The sequence below is a fragment of the Paralichthys olivaceus genome, chromosome 4 (genome assembly GCF_024713975.1).
Source record: "Paralichthys olivaceus isolate ysfri-2021 chromosome 4, ASM2471397v2, whole genome shotgun sequence".
Taxonomy (NCBI): domain Eukaryota; kingdom Metazoa; phylum Chordata; class Actinopteri; order Pleuronectiformes; family Paralichthyidae; genus Paralichthys; species Paralichthys olivaceus.
Window position 1 is genome coordinate 27,205,338 of NC_091096.1, and position 21,585 is coordinate 27,226,922.

The following is a 21,585-nucleotide window of genomic DNA, read 5'->3' on the forward strand; positions in this document are numbered from 1 at the left end:
TAAAGGTGTAAGTTTGGCAGGGAAAAGCTAAAGAACATAGCATAGTTTTAAATTGTATTTGTATTCACATTGTGTCAAAACAGAAGGGCTACTGTGCAGGTCTACAGCATATACAGTCAGACCATAAATATTGGGACATCGACACAATTCTAATCTTTTTGGCTCTATACACCACCACAATGGATTTGAAATGAGCTTTAACTGCAGACTTTCAGCTTTAATTTGAGGGTATTTACATACAAATCAGGTGAACGATGTAGGAATTACAACAGTTTGTATATGTGCCTCCCACTTTTTAAGGGACCAAAAGTAATGGGACAAATCAACAATCATAAATCAAACTTTAACTTTTTAATACTTTGTTGCAAATCCTTTGCAGTCAATTACAGCCTGGAACACATAGACATCACCAAACGTTGGGTTTCATCCCTGGTGATGCTCTGCCAGGCCTCTACTGCAACTGTCTTCAGTTCCTGCTGGTTCTTGGGGCATTTTCCCTTCAGTCTTGTCTTCAGCAAGTGAATGCATGCTCAATCGGATTCAGGTCAGGTGATTGACTTGGCCATTGCATGACATTCCACTTCTTTTTGCCCTAAAAAGCTCTTTGGTTGCTTTCGCAGTATGCTTCGGGTCATTGTCCATCCGTACTGTGAAGCGCCATCCAATGAGTTCTGAAGCATTTGGCTAAATATGAGCAGATAATATTTCCCGAAACACTTCAGAAGTCATCCTGCTGATTTTGTCAGCAGTCACATCATCAATAAATACAAGGGCAGCCATACATGCCCACGCCATGACACTACCACCACCATGCTTCACTGATGAGGTGGTAGTTTTGGATCATGAGCAGTTCCTTTCCTTCTCCATACTCTTCTCTACTCTGGTACAAGTTGATCTTTGTCTCATCTGTCCATAGGATGTTGTTCCAGAACTGTAAAGGTTTTTTTAGATGTTGTTTGGCAAACTCTAATCTAGCCTTCCTGAATGGGTTACATATTGTGGTGAACCCTCTGTCTTCACTCTGGTGAAGTCTTCTCTTGATTGTTGACTTTGACACACATACACCTACCTCCTGGAGAGTGTTCTTGATCTGGTCAACCGTTGTTAAGGGGTTTTTCTTCACCAGGGAAAGAATTCTTTGGTCATCCACCACAGTTGATTTCCGTGGTCTTCGGGGTCTTTTGGTGTTGCTGAGCTCACCGGTGTGTTCTTTCTTTTTAAGAATGTTCCAAACAGTTGATTTGGCCACACCTAATGTTTTTGCTATCTCTCTAATGTGTTTGTTTTGATTTTTTAGCCTAATGATGGCTTGCTTCACTGATAGTGACAGCTCTTTGGATCTCATATTGAGAGTTGACAGCAACAGATTCCAAATGTAAATAGCACACTTGAAATGAACTCTAGACCTTTTATCTGCTCCTTGTAAATGGGATAATGAGGGAATAACACACCTAGCCATGGAAGAGCTGTGCAGCAAATTGTCCCAATACTTTTGCATCTCATCTTGTTTATTTCATTTCAAATCCATTGTGGTGGTGTATAGAGCCAAAAAGATTAAAATTGTGTCGATGTCCCAATACTTATGGACCTGACTGTAAATGAGGATCATGTCTGCAGGCGGGTGAAAGGTCAGGTGAAGGGTCAGGTGAATGGCAAAGACAGGAACACAATGAACAAACAAAAGAACAGTATAGTCTGAAATGATGGCAAATGTCAGTGAACAAGATGACTTGATGGTAAATGTGAGCTATTTTAAGAAAAAAAAAGATTTCAATACCGTATGGATCAAATGTAAAGCAAGTACAGTAATTGATTAGTTTTTGCCATGGAAAGAGAGATCAAACCACCACCACTTTAAATATAAAGGGCCTTTTTTGGGGTAAATTAAACTACAATTCATACAATTTAGGTTTAGAATTTCCAGTGAAAACATCATGAGAATTATCTACATTAAATTTCTGCCAATAGTTCCCTTTCACCTAAATGTTACACACTGGACCTTTAAAGAGTTCAATTATGATGTTCCTGGTTTCTGAAACCTCCCATTTATGTGAAGCATTTTGTAACCTTGTTTAACGTTTGAACAGGCGTTTCTGTAGACAACCAGCTGTGTCGTGAATGTAGCTGTTCATATTCTTGCTATGTACCACGCATGTTACCGGAGGATACAACTAGATACGATATGCATCACGATACTTGTGTCACGATAGTATCACGATATAACACGATATAACACGATATCATCACGATATATCACGATATCGTAATATTGCGATACATCACGATATTTTACATTGTTAACTTCATCAAAAACACAAGTTGCTGTACATCTACATCTGACAATACTGATCAGAGGACAAACTGAGTCAAAAGTATTTGTTTTCACACAACCGTTGCATATGCACATTTGTAACAAAATGCACTACAAAAGTGCATTGTGACTCTGAAATGTACAAACAAATGTGTCACTGAACACAGAAAAAATATCAAAAATAAAGTGCATTGTTACACAAACCTGAAGCATCTTAACCTGCAGTGCAACTCTCACTTATCAAAAACATGAGGAAAGAGGTAACTTGAGTTACTGACTGCAGTGAGTAGTACATGTTTTAAATGTACATGTTTCTCTTGTCCATGTCTGAGCTTTATAGATCATGTAAATAAATGCCTATGCAAACATATTGCATAAGTGCTACATGTCACTGAACATACTGATGTGAAAAGAATGAGGTAAATAAAGTGCAAAAAGTATTCTTGTAAACAAAATTAGTAGCAACTGAAACAGTATGATTGGTATACATAAACTGAATAGGCCTACTACATGTTCTTGACTTCTTTGTTTTCAAATTTGTGTGAAGAAAGAGGATCTGATCAACATTCTCTGGGGTGAGTGCAGTCCTCTGTGCAGTGATAACGTTCCCTGCGATAGAGAACACTCTCTCAGCGGAGACACTCGTCCCGGGGATGCACAAATACCTCCTTGCCAGATACTCGCACTCATGTTCCTTCCACCAGTTCACTTGATTGGAACCCTTTGTTGTTGCCATCAGAGCCACCTCCTTGAATCTTCCCATCTCCTCCTCTGCCTGGTTCTTTGTCGTCTTCAACTTCTTTGGAGCACCTGAAAAGTGTCAAAAAATTAGCAGGGGCAAAGGGAAAAAACTACCTTCCAAACTATTATAAGAACAACAAAAGTGTCTGTTCCATTACAGGTGAATGTTTCAGCTTCAGTGTGCAGAATAATGGTTATGCAGAGTTTGGCACTGGACTTTTCAGAATTGCTAAAAGTAAAGCTTTATTCTGCTCATTAAAAAATCCACACTACTCAGAACATGATTTATGATTGTTAAACATGATAATTGGACAAATATCTCAATATGAAATTTTGAGCATCCAGTAATATATAACATTACACTTGATCTGGGTAACTTAACGTGTTCAAGAAGAAAAACACATTTTTGATTTTAGGGGATCTTTCAATGTCCTATACTCACCTGAAGCATATGTTTCACCAAGAAGATATGCAAGGCCACAAGAATCCCTGGATCTCTTCTTAGTTATGGGCAGTGCTGCAGAGCTCTCCTCTTCCTCAGGACCTTGGCTGCTCTCTTTGTCCTCCTCATCAGTCACCTCCAGCCCTGCATCCCCCTCCTCCTCTTCTCCATCTCCCATCTCGTCCTCTCCAGCCCCTCTCTGCTAAAAAAAAAACACCATCACATGACATAAAGTAAATTATATAAGCCCAAATGCATTAAGTGACAGTGCAGCCTCAGCAATTACTCTCTCATAGATGGCCTGGCACTCATCCTCGGACAGGAAAGGCAAGGACTTAAATTGGGGATCCAGAGCTGCACACAGTTGAAAAGTCTCCTTCTGTTCATCTAAGTACCTCTTCTTAAGATCCTGGCATATGGCAGATTTTATTTCCTTTGTCATGTTACAGTCATCTGGGCTCTCATGGAGTTCTTGGATCAGATGGGCAAGGACTGGTGCAACAGCTGACAGTGTTGGAGTTTTCTCCTCTTCCATGGCAACAGTAGCAATCTTCATGGGCTTCATAGCAGTCACTACTTCCTCTGCAGCTGTAATGTCAGCTTCACTGAGAGTACTGATGTCCTTTTCATTCTTCCTTCACTGGAGAGCAGGGCAGCAGTCACAGCTGGCTGCTGCTCCAGGAAGCACTGCAGCATGTCATGTGCGCTGTTCCATCTGGTGACAACATCAGTCTTGAGTTTGTTCTGCTCCAGATTTAGCAGTTTTTGCTTTTGTTTCAGCACATGGCTGGCTATGGTGCTGTGTCGGAAAAAGCCGGTGATGCGTCGCACTCTTGCCAGCAAACGTTGGATGGCTGGCAACTTCAAGGCATGCTGGCAAGCCAAATTTAGTGTGTGAGCGAAGCATTTAAAATGCAACATACCGGCTAGCTGCGCAGCGGTTGTCATGTTTGACGCGTTGTCCGTGACGATATGTCCTTATCTTCTAAGCTCCATTCTTCCACTCCCCTTTTTAGTAAATTCGCAATGTTGCTGCTGGTGTGACTCTTGTGCATTGCGCTGGTCTGCAAAACATGCGTGACCATCTCGTCAGAGATGTGATGAGACGTAATGCTAACGTAGGACTCGGTTGCTCTTGACGTCCACCCATCACACGTTAAGGCGACTCTCTGTGCAGAACCAAGAGATGTTTTTACGGATTCCTTTACCTCTTCATACATCCTTGGCACAGCTGTGCTTGTCATGTGGTTGGTTGCTGCATCTTGTAACGCGGCTCCAAAGTATGCACCATCCACCTAAAGCCAGTGTTCTCATAGTGTGGCTATAGGACCGCAAATCTTTACGAATACAATGAACTAACGACTCTGATCTGCTGAGCACGAGGTGATGTAGATGGTAGGAAGTTACCCAGCGTAGTTTGCTTTGGCTCAACAGGTTTCAGCGGCTGCCTCTGTGCTAATATCACGGAGTGGTGTCGTAATAGGCAGCCATCACGTACGAATAGTTAACAGCAAGTATATCTCCGGCTTAAGAGCACCGGGACAGCAAAGTCTCCTGAATCAGCAGTTAAAATTTTTATTGTTAAAAACTCTTAAAAGAGCTGTTTCAGTGCTATGACGAGGAACTGGAACTTTTCATATATATATTATTGTTGATTAGAAATTTTTGCGGCTGGGTGAGAACTACCTTTTTAAGGACTTTGGACAAAAAAGTCAGTTTAGAAATGGGCCTGAAATTAAAGACAACAGAGGGTGTTGTCTTTACATTTCTAAACTGACTTTTTTTATCAAGATTTGTGGCACGTGTTGATGTTTTTTTTTCTTTTCTTTGTATTCATGACCTGCCTCATGAGCTGGATTGCAGGCCACATACAGCCCAGAGGCCAATACAACAAAATCAAAATTTCTACTCAAGTGATACATAGACGACAGAATAAAAGACAATACACTAAATCTAGGGTACTAACACAACATAAAAACAAGCACACACATAAACAAATGCATTCCCTATCCATATTGCACATGATCACTAAAAAAAGACCCTTTGGTTCTTTTATCAACTTCTGTTGAAATATTACTTTGAGTGCCTCAAACACCACTGTTTTAAATTTAAGAGATGACCGAAATATATGAATATCTTTGCCATTGTTTACCACAATTCTTGTTTGATGGTGATAGGGCCATTTTTGGCACTATTGCTGGTGTTCGAAAGACACCAAAAATTCCATATTTTCTGTGATATATCTGTATTCATCTCAGCTTCCTATCGTTCTTTTATCTGTAGTGTATTATTAAGATTCATGACTAAAAATATTTGGTAAAAATGACTTTTAACTTTCTTATCCCCGTTCCCAGTTTGTACTTTTATCAAGGACTCTTCAATTGTTGTGGGCACAACCAATACTTTATCCCATTCTTTATGCTTTGTCAAAATGTTTTTCAATTGTAGTTATCTGTAAAACTCTTGGTTTGGAAATGTTGAAATTTCTTAAGGCAGTCAGAATAATAGTTTATTATTCCTCCACATTTTTAAGTGTGGTTCTGGTCCATTCGTCTATTTCAATTTCACTTACAGGGACATCTAGGGAATGCAAAGTCTGTCCTCAAACCAGAAGGTTGCTAGTTTGATCCCAGTCTTCCCTTATCTGCATGCCGAAGGTTCCTTGGGCAAGGTACTGATTTTCGTGAAACAACTTTTCGACGTGAATAGAACAGTATTGAGGGGCAACAAAAACAGCCAATGATAATGAGAAAGCGCAGCACCGAACCATTCATGTGGCTGGAATAGAGTTACAGTCACATCAGGTTCGGTTGATGCACACAGTACAGAGTGTAGGAGTAGCAGCTGGCAGCAGCACACGTGCTACTGTTTAGGCTACTGTCTAGAGGTGTGGAAACTTCTCGATTCTTAAATGCATTGATACAGTGACAAAACATAATCGATTAATTTTTTCCACTACGTTCATTGTTTTAGCAGTTTTCCACAGCTGCATAGTTATAACCACCGCTGCTTCAGGATCAGGTATTTGAGTCCACAAAACACTTTTGGAGTTTCAGGGGTGAACAATGTCGCAGCCGAATCCAGTACAATTGAACATATTAGTGACATATTTTCAGACGTTATAAAACAACAGAAAAAACATAACATGCCTCCATGTGTTTTAAGCCTAAAAGTCAACCAGAAGTAGATAAGCTAGTGGAATTAGCATTTCCGACGGTCCATAAATGCACCTCGTTGGAAGATATCAGCAGACATTTAGGCTTAAAACATGGTTTAAATTAACTTGTTTCGACTCAAATATGAATGTCGGGGCTTGTGGTCACTTTGATGACACCACAGGAGCAGTAAGGAGGCATGTTATGGTTTTGCTGTTTTATGACATCTGAAGAAGGACTTACCATTTACTCCAATTGTATTGGATTATGCTCTAACAGAGTTTAACCTTGAGACTCCAGAAGTGTTTTTTTAGCCTCAAACTCTTCACCCACCCCTTCATCGGCATAGGGGTGAATAGATAATGAGTGAATTTTCATTTTTGGATTAACTATCTCTGGGATGCTCAAGTGGAAATAGGCCTAATTCAGCTCAAACTGGTCACACAAAGACAAGATGATCCATCAGCTGTTAGACCAAGATGAGGTCATCACACAAGTCTTGGCTGCTAACAGGTCAACCAGACACCTAGTTCTAATGTCACAAGAAAGAAAAGAAGGATGGAAAATGCCCTTAATTTTAATTGAACTAATAAATGCTGCTGCCTGCAAGCTGCAATAACAGATAAAACTTTGTTCAGTATTTTTTTTTTTAATATATATTTTCATAAATATCGTAATCACAAATTTCCTTGAAATATCGTGATATAATTTTTAGGCTATATCGCCCACCCCAAGAAGCAGGGTAGCGTGCACTGCCAATTTTGTTGAAAGCCTGTTCCCACAAAGACAGGTAATACTGCTAATCTCTTTTACCATCTGAAGCAGAAATGACAGAAGTAGTGATTTAATTTATACTGTGATAAACAGTATAGAGATTTTTTCCATATCACCCAGCCCTACTTTATCACTTGATAATGTTAAAAACAAAAGGAGACAAATCACAGACACACAGGTGGCAGCAAGTCACCAGCAAGGGGGCAGTGCCACAACCTTTTTTAATAGTTTTTTCATAATTCACAGTTTGTTGGGACAGTTTCACAACCTGACAGTTTGGGGTTTTTACGAACCAAAAAACCCCCAAAACGAACTAATATTATTTGAATATACTGAAATTGTATGTAACTCAATAGGTTTCATTGAATACAATATTATATGTCAATAATAGATTAGATTATATAAAAAGGAAATTATGCACTCAGACATATGTATGTATGCCATATTAGGGCTGTCAACAAATATTCTAAATTCGAATATATATTTGAATATTTTAAAAAAAACGAGATTAGATTGTGAAAATTAATATTCGATTGTGGAAAAAAACACATCAGCGTCACTCACTGCTGAAAATGAGACGCAACCAGGGTTGCCAGGCGGGTGGATACAAATTTGGGCTGGTTTCGGATCGGTTCGGCGGGCACTTCAGATCCTTCTTCCTGTGACCCTCTGTTCAGCGGGCAGCAGTCTCACTCACTCATTCACTCACATACACACACTACAGCTCTGGCTGACGTGCCCCCTAAACTCGCAACATACACTCCCATTACCTTCAGCTCACGTCACCCACAGATACCCGTTATTACCGACCGTTATTAACAAATTGTTTATTTAAATCAGTACGCGCATAGAGAGAGAGAGGGGGGCAAGTGAGAGAGCGGTCTTTTTTTACGGTCTAAGTTTTACGGTTAGTTCATTTACATTTTTTGTAATGTGTAGGTATGTTTTATGTTAAAACTGAAATAACATGTTACTGTTATTGACATAATGCGCATTGCGCATGTGCATATATTCGAATGGTTCGAACCTATGTGTTTTTTTAGAGCGAATATTCGAACGTCATTTTGGAGCAATTTTGACAGCCCTATGCCATATTCATGGATCCTGAAGTAAGTATAGTCTACAGCTAACTCAAAGAAGCTAACGAAATAACGAAAGGGCAAGGATACATTGATATTGGTGAGGCGGTTCAACAGTGGAGAAACCACGGAGTGCTGACAGGGATGAAAAGTGATAAAGAGGCTTACATTAATTTTCCTATGCTAAAATGTGGTCAGTATTGTTATATGTAAGTATGTTATTCCATTTGCAAATGTTTACTAAAATTACACATTTTTTAAAGCTTAGATTTTTCACTGGCCAAAATATTTTTCCAACTGGCCATAGAACTATAATGCAATGAGAAGCATTTTGAAAGGGAGTTTCAAATACAGTATGATAATGAACATTTCAAATGCTGTTGTACAGAGCATCAATATCTATTTTTAAAATGTTTGATATATCTCATACATACTTTGCAAACAAGTGTGTTCTCAAATCCGTATAGACAACATGCTCAAAAATACTCTTATGGTTGTATAGCTCCATGAAATGAGGTCTCCAGTTTCTGAGGCAGTCACAGGGTCACAGTTCAATTGCAGGATGACTTAGACAAGGTGCTGCCGTCATTGGCAAACATACTTGAAAAGGAGAGATGTAAAATAGAGAGCTTTCAGCTCAGACACTAAGAGCACCATCACCTTCATCAAAGAGGGAGCTAGGTCCTTCACAGCCAAATCTAAACCCAATTTGCTCCAGACTCCCAGTTCCTCTTAGATTAGAATTTTCGTGACAAGGAGGCTGCAGATGTGATGCAAGCAACCTTTCATCTAGACATTATGTTGTGGTACATTAAAAAACATAAAATAATGGTCAAACCTACTGTGCTGTGGGAGGAGGGTGGTGGAAAAAGCCCATGAGAGAAAGGCCATTGAGTACCAGTTTCTGGTTGAAGAGTGTAGAGCCAAGGGTTGGCAAACCTGATTGTTCCCTGTTGAGATCACCTGCAGAGGTTTCCCAGTGTACCAGTGATTCAAAGTTGGGTGGTATATACTGTACGTCTCACTAGAAAATACAGGGCTATTTAAGGGACCTAAATCACACACCTCTGCAATATTTGGGATGCAGGTAGTGGTGGAAAATAAAAATTATTAAAAATAATATTCAGTGTATCTAACATTTGTTCTTATTCTTGCAGGCAAAGTAACAAAGCACATTACATGAGCCAGTATTACTACTGTTCTGAGAGCAGACGTTCCACTGCAGCACTATGAGCTCATTCAGTTTATCATCAGCAATACAGATATACAGCTACATAATTAAAACTGAGTTGCTTTAATCAAAGTCTGATTACATTATATTTACATTAACATATACATAAATCCAATGATTATTGGATCAGAATGAATGTCTCAAAAATCAAAAACAATCAGAGTGCAAATCACAGTAGCCCTTCAAAGAGCTATCAGTATTAAAGGAGAAGTTCGTTTTTTTTCAACCTGGTTCTTATTTCCAGCATATGGTATGTAGATCTACTCAACCATAAAGGTTTGGAGTAACTTGGAGTCCTTCGGAACCTTTTAGATCCACATGCGATAGGCGTATATCCATACAACCCAAGTGACTGGGGCATCCACAATACAGCCTCTAAATAACTCATTATCTGCCGCGATACTCTTTATTTACTATGAATCGCCAGCACTAGTCCCCTGTGAGTCCAAGTTGCTTTGTTTACATCCTGGGCTTTCACTGGGGGGGACGTCACCGAGGCGCGCAGCCGCAGATCAGATGACGATCAGCTGTGTTTGTTTACACAGAGTTTGCTGCTGCTAGTTTTGCGCAACATGGCAGAATACTTATCAGGTGCTTTACAGTACAGTATTCTTTTAAAGCAGCTGTGTCCTGGTGCCCTAGCGTATTCACCTGGTTAAAGGCTAGCTCACTTCAGCGGGCTAACGAGCAGCCTTGGAGCTAGCGTTAACTCGCTCTCGGTTCGCTAAGCTAACGCTAGGTCCGAGGCTGGCGAGACTCACAGGGGACTAGTGCTGGCGATTCATAGTAAATAAAGAGTTAATAAATAACGCAGATAATGCGTTATTTAGAGGCTGTATTGTGTATGCCCCGAACTCTTGCGTTGTATGGATATACACCTATCGCGTGTGGATCTAAAAGCGTCCGAAGGACTCCAAGTTACTCCAAACCTTTATGGGTGAGTAGATCTACATACCATATGCTGGAAATAAGGACCAGGTTGAAAAAAAACAAACTTCTCCTTTAAGTGCAAGAGGGTCTCATTTTTACATTTGAGGTCCGTTACAAAACCCTCTGATCTGGCTCTCTGAGCCTGCACTGAAAAAGTAAACATCAATTATTATTGTCAAAACACAAATTATGTACATTAATTGCAAAAACTAGAAACTTACAGTATACTCATTACAAAGGCAATCATGTATTTTTTTTTTTTTTTAGATCTGTTTCAAACAGGCAATAATATACCCTTTTGAATCTCCTTCTACAACATTATACCTGTGAGATGACTGTCATACATTCAGCTTGCAACAGCTGTATTCTGCTGGCTGGGACACTTAAAAGTGGAGAAGCAATCTCCCCTCTGATATTATAGCTACCTGTAATCATCATTTGGTTTGCTAGACTTGCCAATCGAAAAGACAATAAGGTACAGCAGTTGCTAGCAAGGAAATTCTTGGGTTGCTCTAACCATGCTCAAAATATTTAGAAAGAAAACCACACAAGCAAAATAATAGAATATAAAAATATATATATATACAAAAATAAAACTGAAACAATAAAATACTGTTACTGGTAGTGCACATGTTACCATGTGCAATATTATGGGGGTTTAGTAGAGTTTAACAGTCTTATGGCCTGGGGGATGAAGCTGTCTCGTGGTGCAGGCATGGATGCTGCGGTACTGTCGGCCAGATGGCAGCAGGGAGAACATGTTAAGGCTGGGGTGGTCTTTGTGATGGATTTTGTGTGGTGAGTCCAGGTCAGGTCCCATGTCAACCCTGTACCTGAAACTGCTGACTCTGTAGTCCCATTAATGGAGAGGTTGTGTGTTCTTTTCTGTCTCTTCCTGTAGTCTACAATCAGCTCCTTTTTTTCGCTGACGTTGAAATGGGGATGGTTATCCTGGCACCAACATGTCAGGGCTCTGACCTCTTCTCTGTAGGCCATCTTCCCCTCACCTGGGTGGCTTTGGCTGAAAGGTAGAGCATGCCGAAGTGTCCTTGGGAATGGTCCCTCATAGAAAAAAAGTGCTGCCCATAGATGCACTATGAATGCATGTGTAAATGGTAAAACTGTACTGTGAAGCACTTTGAGTTGTCATCAAGACTAGAAAAGCGCTATTTAAATTCAGACCATTTACCTCCACAGGCCTACCAAGCAAAAACACTCATGGAAGGTTAGGTACCACCTGATGACAGGAGCTAAATCCTACACACTGTTTTATAAATTACGTCCCAGTTGAGCAATTCCTGTAAAACCAATATATGAAACTTGCACCCACAAACACACCCCTTTGCACTGTTAAATGCTTGTTACGTGATGGTAAGCAAGCAGCCTAATATATGGCTGATTGTTATTTCAGAAAGGAGCTGCTGCAGTGTGGAGTTCTTTACCCAGAAAAGGACCTTTATCTGGGGAAGCTTGCTCTCACCAAATTCCCCAAGAGCCCAGAGACGTGGATACACCGGTAAGACATACTGTAGTTGCTGAGACCCTCTTCCTTTTGTGGCTTTAAATGCATTTATTAGTTTTATTTTTTTTAGTTTGGGCTGGGTTTGTAGTTGTGCAAGTGCATAATGATCTTTGCTGTGTTGGTGTGACTTTGGTTATTATTAATATTATTATTATCACTATATTTATTTATATTTAATTTTCATGGTGCAACCACATTGAACTTACAAAAGCATCATCCTTGTATTGAATTCCAAAGCAAAATAGAAAAAGCATAAGCAACTACATATTGATATTTAAATAAAAGCAAAAGAGGTATAACATAAAGCTCTTCAATAAAATAGAGTAAACAAGTGGATGTAATGTAAGTAAAGTGACTGAAGTGACATAACAACGATCAGTGGAAACCAAAATCATCAACCCATTGAGGATTGGATTCAAAACCAAACTTAATCAATCGAAAACCAAACTAAAACATTTTAATCATAGGCTTGCGTGAATTTCATTACTGCAAATTAGAATGTGACTCAGTATTGTGTATGGCCCCCGCGTGCCTGTATGCATTCCCGACAACTTTTTTGACATGCTGATGAGTCGGCAGATGGTGTCCTGGTGTTCTCCTCCAAAACCCTAGATCAGGGCATCGGTGAGTCTGTGGTAATACTTGGCAGCATTTGATACACCGATACATAATGTACCATAGTTGCTCAACTCGATTTAGGTCAGGGAAACGTGAGGCCCAGTCAATTGTATCAATGCCTTTATCATTCAGGTACTGCCTACATACTCTAGCCACATGAGGCCGGGCTATAACATGGAGGTCTATGCAACCCTCCAAGGATATGCCTTTCCAGACCATCACTGACCCACCGCAAAAGCGGTCATGATGAATGATGTTACAGTAGGGCTGTAAAAAATCTAAGTTCGGTGCGTACGTCGGTTTTGAAGTCACGCATTGTATGTTTTTGGTATGGTACAGTAGAAAAAAGGAACAGAAACATTATACTGATTTTTTATTTATTTTTGTTCAAGCCTGGTTAACTATGGCAGTGTCTTGCTCACCTAAATGATTTTTACAAAACTGAAATAACAAAATAAACACTGTCATAACTAAATAAATGTGCATTATGTAGAAAATTTACTACTTACACTGCACCGTTATTGTATTGCATGATTATCATTATTAAATATATGTATTTTCTTTTTCTTCAAAATAATTAATTACCACCAAATTTTTTGCAGAGGGTGGCCCTGCTGGCACTAACAATGTCTCCGCTGAGGACTTTCACACTAGGGACAGAGGTTTATAAAGGGCTGGTATTATGTGAGTTGCTGGCTGAAATACAGATGAGGAAGAACTTCGTAACGTGGCTCTAATAGTTACAGTGTATGTTTGTGCACACATTTTTGTCTCTTTGTGTTTTACACCTGATTTTGCTGCAATACCTGGGGTTCTTTCACCAGAGAAAAGCTCATGAACATGAAGGGAACAGCTCCAGTGGATATATATCCATCTTTCTTGTGTTTATCTGTGTAATTATTTAACATTCTGGTCAAAGGTGCCCTCACCTTTGCCAACATAGTCAAAATACAGGAGGAGGGGGAGACATGCTGGAGCACACCATACACCTCTCCTGGGAATATTTCTTTCCAATGTAAACAAACTGGACGAACCTCAGCCCCTGGTGACTGTGGCAGAGACTTTTCTTCATCTTCCGTCTTGTGTTTCAAGGAGACGTGGCTGTGTGGATAAATACCGGACTCTTTGCTGCAGCTGGAAGGCTTTCACAGTGGACCGCGGCACACTACCCTCTGATAAAACGAAAGGTGGGGGAATCTGTTTCTATACAAACAGCAGCTGGTGCCACAATGGGACAGTGATCCAGCAGCACTGTTTTCCTGTTCTGGAAACTTTCTTCATAAACTGCAAACCCTTCTACTCACCATGTGAGGTTGGCTCATTCATTCCGGTCAGTGTTGACATTCCACTGCAGGCACACATGCAGGATGCACAGCGCACACGCCGATCAGATACTGTGTGTGGAGTGGACCTACCCGGACTCCTTAGTTAATGTCCTCTGTGATTTTAACATATAAAATCTCAGCCACAAACTCCCGAAATACAGACAGTTTATTAAATGTCCGACCACAGAAGAGAACACTTTGGATCACTGCTACACGACAGTCAGTGAGGCCTACCACGCCGTCCCTCTGCGCTGCACTGGGACACTCTGATCACATCATGGTCCACCTGATTCCCGCATACAGGCAGAAATTAAAGGTCTTAAAACCTGTTGTGGGAACATGTGAGAAGTGGACCAGGGAGGCTGTGGAGGACCTTCAAGCATTTTTGGACTGCACAGACTAGGATGTCTTCGGGTCTGGATGAAGACAAAGAGGCTGGGGAAGGAGAAGTCTTCTAGGGTGGGTACAGGGACCTGTTTACAGAGTCCAAGTACAAGTTTAGCAGGGCGGTGAGAGATGCTAACAGACAGTACTCAGAGAAACTCCAACACCAGTTCTCTACTTTTGTCTGGAAGGGTCTCAGACAGATTACCAACTACAACAACAACGACCTGCACCTGGCCAACCAGCTGAATAAAATGCCCAGCAGAGGATGTACTTACTACGGTAGCTGAAGAAGTTCAACCTGCCAAAGCCGTTGATGGTGAACTTCTACACTGCCTTCATTGATTCCATCCTCACCTCATCCATCACCATATGGTACACTCTTGCTACTGCCAAAAAGGACCGGGGCAGACTGCAGCGCATCATTTGCTCTGCGGAGAAGGTGATCAGCTACAACCTGCCCTTTCTCCAGTACCTGTAGGTCTCCAGGACTCTGAGATCTGCAGGTAAGATTGTGGCTGACCCGTTCCACCCTTGACTTGTACTCTTTACGCCACTTCCCTCTGGAAGGAGGCTGCGGGCCATCAGGACCAAAACCTCACGCAACAAAAATCACTTCTTCCCGACTGCTGCCGGCCTCATCAATAAGGTCCGGGACCCTTTACCAAACTGCACTGATGTCCCCATCTGTGACTCTGACACTTTGCAAATAACAATAACTGTATATTTTGCAAAATCCCTCCTGCTTATAGTATTTTAGTATTTTTTATTTGCCTATAATATTTTCTATTTCATTTTGCTATTTTATTGTTGTTTCCTATTTTTTTAGATTTATATATAGGACTTAAGTTATGAGGGAGGGTCTAAACACACTGTCTGCGGTTGCTATGACCAAGAGCCAGCACAGCACATCCAGTCCTTAGCTAAAGTTGTCCCTCAGAAAGGTTGACCGGAAAGGTTTGGATATGTGGAACGTTACACCATCATAACATCCCATCCTTCTAACTGTGCTGGTAACACATATTCTGTGCCAAATGAAAATGTGCCAAAATCAGTGGCGATACCCAGCCTTCAAGAATTTTACAATATACACTCACCAGCCACTTTATTAGGTACACCTTGCCAGTACTGGGTTTGACCCCTTTTTGCCTTCAGAACTGCCTTATTTCTTCGTAGCATAGATTCAACAAGGTGTTGGAGAAACATTCCTCAGAGATTTTGGTCCATATTGACATGATAGCATCAATGAATCTCCCGGTCCACGACATCCCAAAGGTGCTCTATTGGATTGAGATCTGGTGACTGTGGAGGCCATTGGAGTACAGTGAACTCATTGTCATGTTCAAGAAACCAGTTTGAGATGATGTGAGCTTTGTGACATGGTGCATTATCCTGCTGGAATTAGTCCTCAGAAGATGGGTACACTGGTCATAAAGGGATGGACATGGGCAGCAACAATACTCAGGTAGGCCATGGCATTTAAACAATGCTCAATTGGTACTAAGGGGCCCAAAGTGTGCCAAGAAAATATCCCCCACACCATTACACCACCACCACCAGCCTGAACTTTTGATACAAGGCAGGATGGATCAATGCTTTCATGATGTTTACGCCAAATTCTGACCCTACCATCTGAATGTTGCGGCTGAAATCGAGACTCATCAGACCAGGCAACATTTGTCCAATCTTCTATTGTCCAATTTTGGTGAGCCTGTGCGAATAGTAGCCTCAGTTTCCTGTTCTTAGCAGACAGGAGTGGCCCCCGGTGTGGTCTTCTGCTGCTGTAGCCCATCTGCTTCAAGGTTTGACATGTTGTGCGTTCAGAGATGGTATTCTGCATACCCTGGTTGGAACGAGTGGTTATTTGAGTTACTGTTGTCTTTCTATCATCTTGAACCACTCTGCCCATTCTCCTCTGACATCAACAAGGCATTTTCATCCAAACAAATGCCACTCACTGGATTTTTTTCTCTTTTTCAGACCATTCTCTGTAAACCCTAGAGATGGTTGTGCATGAAAATCCCAGTAGATCAGCATTTTTTGAAATACTCAGACAGGCCCATCTGGCACCAACAACCATGCCACATTCAAAGTCACTTAAATCCCCTTTCTTACCCATTCTGATGCTCAGTTTGAACTTCAGCAAGTCGTCTTCGCCACGCTTAGATGCCTAAATGCATTGAGTTGCTGTCATGTGATTGGCTGATTAGTAGGTATGTAACGATTCATCTACTACATCGATGTATCGATTTGTATTCCTACAATCCAACTACATCGATCTGTGCTCGGCAAGTTGGCCTTCCGGACGACATATATCGATCTAACATCGTTTTAAAAGGTAATCAATCGATTGTATCGATACTAGGAAATAACGCATTGGATTTAAGCACGTCAGACTTTATATGGATGTGTTTTTTTTAGCACTTTTAATGATAAAGGCGTTAAACGTTTCTCCATTCAGTCTGCCTGTCTGTGACGTCATCGCCATGTTAATTCAATCTAATTTTTGTTTACTTGTTTGTTTATATCCATAATTTATACATCATTCCCTTACACAACACATATCTAGGAAACTTCACCTGCGCTGTCCAGTATCCAGGTATTTATTTCAGTAACACTGGTTGAATTTTTGGCTAAAAGTTCCTGAATTGATTTCAAGTCACTGAATCGTTTCGGATCATATCGTTCTAAAAGAACCAATATCGTCCTTGAATCGAAGTGGCAACCACGAATCATGATTCGAATCGAATCGTTGTTAAAACGAATCGTTACACTCGTACTGATTAGCTATCTGTGTTAAAAAGCAATTAAACAGGTGTGCCTAATAAAGTGGCCAGTGAGTGCATATATAGGAACTGTCAAGAAAAGGTTTAATAGTTGTATTATTGCAGTGCTTAAAGGTGCAGTGAAACATTTTGGCTGCACCTGTGAAAAGCCCTAGTGTGATATGAGTTAATGATAAATGTTACGGTTCCCAGTTTATAGTCCAGGGGATGAGGGGAATAACAATACAAATAACCCAGGGAAAAAGAGTCATGGCAAAGTATAAATAAACAAAGGAGTAATTTATTAATAAACAACTTAAAACCACTTTCTACAAGTGGCTCTGTCAGCAACAGTAATAAATTAACGGAAAACCACAACCTAAATGGTCACGCTACCACACACAATTGAAGCAGAGGAGATCACCACATCCACAGCACACATAGCTTGACTGCTGTCACTTGGCCCACTGGGGCTGGGTGTCTGCTTCTCTCCGTCTCCTTACCACCGTGGCCTTGATAAGTGATAAGTGTGCCCAGCCTTGCACCCTCACACTCCAGGTACAGGGAAATGGGAGGCACCCAAATGGACACTGAGGAGAGAGAGCAGAGGAAAAACACATGTAATAATAAACAATAATTTAGTATGACTCTTGAAGGTTCCCCACCCCTGTGTTAAATGTTTCTTTTAAAAAAAACATTCTCTTTTTATTTAAAATTATGCTAAAATTAAATTATTATAGAATTTGTTTTCATTTTGTATGCAATAGTAAAAACTAACAGTAAAAACAACGATAAAAAAGTTTTAACAATTAACTGGGTGTGAGGACAGTTTTGACTGGATTTGCGTTGCCTCCAGCTGTCTTCTACTTCTGTGGACGTTATAGCTTGCTTACGGTCTTCATTTTCATTGTAATGCAAGGTACAACCTTCAATAACATAACAGCAAGGTACCCAAATCATTTTATTATCTGCCAATCAGTGACTTTGTTATAAGATAATAATAATTTGCTTTAGTGTGAAGACTATGGTTGTCTATCTTGTGTAGCTTTGTACTTCAGACTAGCTTCTAGTCTTGTTAGAAGTTTGGCACACAGGTTGTCAAGCTCCTGGCTGTGGAAGGATGGAGGCCACACTATCTACCCAGACACCCCCCCATAGGTATTGTCCTCCTTTTCGGACATCATGTCAAATGGGGTTCCCCCCTCCAGAACTCCACATCATCTGCCACCAGTACACTTTGCCTCGCTTCAAGGAGCTGAAAACAGAATCAGTATAATCAGCACAGTTCAATGACACAATTCACCTACAAATGTAACTGGAAAATTATCTAATGAATCTTATCTTACCCTCTTTCTTCTCTGTGGCTCTGTCTTGCTAAGAAAAGCAACATTTTCCAGCGGTAAAGATTATGTCTATCCAATATGGCCTTGCTGTTACAAGAGTGTTGTACAGTCTGTGGGAGCACTTGTTAAAAGAAGTGGGAACTATAAACGGATGTGTTAGGAGATTTTAATCATGGACAAAAGTGTTGTCACGGTACCAACATTTTGGTATCCGTACCAACATGTATTTCGATACTTTTCAGTACTTTTCCAAATAAAAAGAGAACACAAATTATTTTAATAGAAAATCTTAGAACTATAACATTATGCATCAGTAAATAAAATAAAATACCACAAAGACAGGCTTAAATTTTTTCCTGAGCTACTTTTGTGGAGAGTGAAGGGGGCTGGCGTTGCTTGCTTTTAGCACTGAATGTGGCTTTTTTTAATGGGTATATAAGTTATTACCTGTCGTTCTCTGAACTCCTTGTGCAGGTCTGGGTGCTTTTCCTTCAAGTGTTTTTGTCAAGTTTTGGGGGTGCGTGGGGAGGGAACAGACGTGGTAGGAAAGAAGGGAAGGGAAGGACCAAAACGCAGAAACCAAATATGGTTTAACAAAAAGTGTATTTTATTTAAAAGGGGTAAACGTAACAAAAGAAATCTTCAAGAAACAAAAGTCACACTCAAAAACAGGAGTGGAACACAGGAAGGACAGGAAACAAACTTACGGGGAAACGTGACGAGAGCTGACGGGACACATGAACAGAACATGACCAAAATCGAGATGACGAACAGGACCTGACCAGAAACGAACCAACAACCACATGGGGGGAACACAAAGACTTAAATACACACTTGAACTAATTAGTAACTGGGGACAGGTGGCACAAGACAAACAGGTGAACCTGATGAGGGCAGGAAGTCAAAGGGTGAAAACCGACAGGGAGCAAGGACTACAAAATAAAACAGGAAACACTGAACAAACTTATCAACGAGAACACAAATACAATAACCAAGACAGGGATGAACACTGGAGAGGCACAGGGTGAAACATAGCGAGGGACAAGGAGGGGAATACAGGAGAGGGACACAGAACAACACAGGAGAATCACAGGGTGGAGCACAGAGGAAGGCAGAAGGGAACATGAGAGGAACACAGGAGGGAACACGAGAGGAACACAGAAAATACACAACCGTGACAAAATACACCAAAACGTGACCAAACAAAACCACAACCGTGACAGTTTTGCCAAGTTGGAAGTGTTTCCACCCATGGCCACACATGTTTTGTTACACCGTTTGCACAGTGGTGCATCAGTGTTAATGGCTTCACCGTGCTCCTATGTTTTCAAGCCGAAGTAATTCCATATAGCACTTCGTGCACCTTGTTTATCTAGAGTTGCGTCATGGTGATGGTTGCAGCAGCTGCCATTCTCTCTCTGCTCCTGTCTCTCTCTCTCTTTCTCTCCTTTATCTCTCTCTGTCGCCAGACTCTTGCTCCGTTTACTGCTCAACGCTGCTCACTCGTTCGCTTGCTCGACCCGGCTTGCTCTCTTTGGCTCAAATTGGTATGTGGCGACGTAAAAAAAAAAAAGTACCGGTCTTATTCAAGCGCTGTATTGTACCATTTTAAATGCATCAGTACCCTGGTACCAATTTAGTACCGCTATACTGAACAATCCTAATGGACAAGTATGGCAGGATTTCTTGAATGTAAAGAGATAGCCTCTTTTAGGAGAGCCAAATAATTTGGCCTGATGCTGAATGCTGACTGGTTTCAACCTTTCAATAATGCACCATATTCAGTTGGAGCCATCTAGTTGGTCATTTTGAATCTACCTTGTGAAGACTGTTTTAAGGAAGAAAATATGATTCTTTTTAATACCTGGACAAAAGGAGCCATCACTTAACATAAATGTTTTCTTAGACCCCTTGGTTGCTGAGCTCCAAGAACTTTGGAATGTCACAATTTTGAAAGACAGCTCTTTCACAGGACATCAGGTTTACAGAACAGCTCTGCTTTGTCTGTCATCAGATATCCCTGCACCTCAAAAATGTGGAGGTTTTGTTGGACATGGAGCATACAGAGGTAATTGAAATATTCACAGATGTGCTTTGCAATATATAATTAATAAATATTTATAGTTGAATCAGTAAAATCAAGCAAGAAAGAATTTGGAGCAAAAATGTACTACTCTGGATTTGAGCGGTCTTCATGGGAGTCACGCACGTCAGAGGATCACATACACTATGCTGAATTATCCAGATGGGCAAGGACGAAGAACAGAAAATAATTGAAAACCAGTATGGAGCTAGATGGTCAGAAACGGCATCAGATTTGTTGTCATAGATCCAATGCACAACCTTCTCCTTGGTACAGAAAGACTTGTATTGCGAGTATGTACAGAACTAGGGCTTTTAACAACAAAGAGCCTTGATGAACTTCAAACTAGAATGGAGAACATCAAAGTACCTTATGAGGTTGGAAGAATTCCCCGACGAATTTCATCTGGTTTTAGAGGATTTACAGCAGATGAGTGGAAAAACAGGACATCCATTTACTCCCTGTTTTGTCTGAAGGGGCTTATTGACAGCAGACACTATGACATGTGGTTTGACTGTGTGCAGGCTTGTATCATATTCTGCTCCAGAGCCATATCCATCAAGAGACTGGAATTAGCAGAAAGATACCTGCAGACCTTTTTTTTTTGTCGAACTATTTGGCCCATTGCACTGCACAAACAACATGCATTTACATCTTCAATTGAAAGAGTGCCTGTTGGACTACTATGCACAAGGGTTTTTCATTTGAGTGTTTTAATGGAATACTGGGAAGGGGTAATAACAACAGTAGGACAATTTAAGTCCAAATTATGAGGCAGTATCAGCAGAGTCAACAGCTCAGGATACCATGGATATGTGAATATGGTGCTGAATTTGCCAGTATTTTGGAAGGTAAAAATGGTTGTGCATGACATAGCTGATA

The 21,585-nt window shown here is 40.7% G+C and overlaps 1 protein-coding gene across 3 annotated transcripts in view; it reads left to right on the top strand.

The window, feature by feature from the left end:
* The window catches only part of ptar1 (protein prenyltransferase alpha subunit repeat containing 1), a 46,225-nt gene that overhangs the window by 9,458 nt on the left and 15,182 nt on the right, over positions 1 to 21,585 (top strand). For 2 of the 3 annotated variants that reach the window (XM_020104009.2, XM_020104010.2), the window contains exon 4: positions 12,075 to 12,179. In XM_020104009.2, coding sequence (XP_019959568.1) covers positions 12,075 to 12,179 — 105 coding nt within the window. Of the gene's footprint in view, positions 1 to 11,568; positions 11,692 to 12,074; positions 12,180 to 21,585 lie in introns of those variants that run through there. The other variant, XM_069522848.1, reaches the window with a different exon arrangement.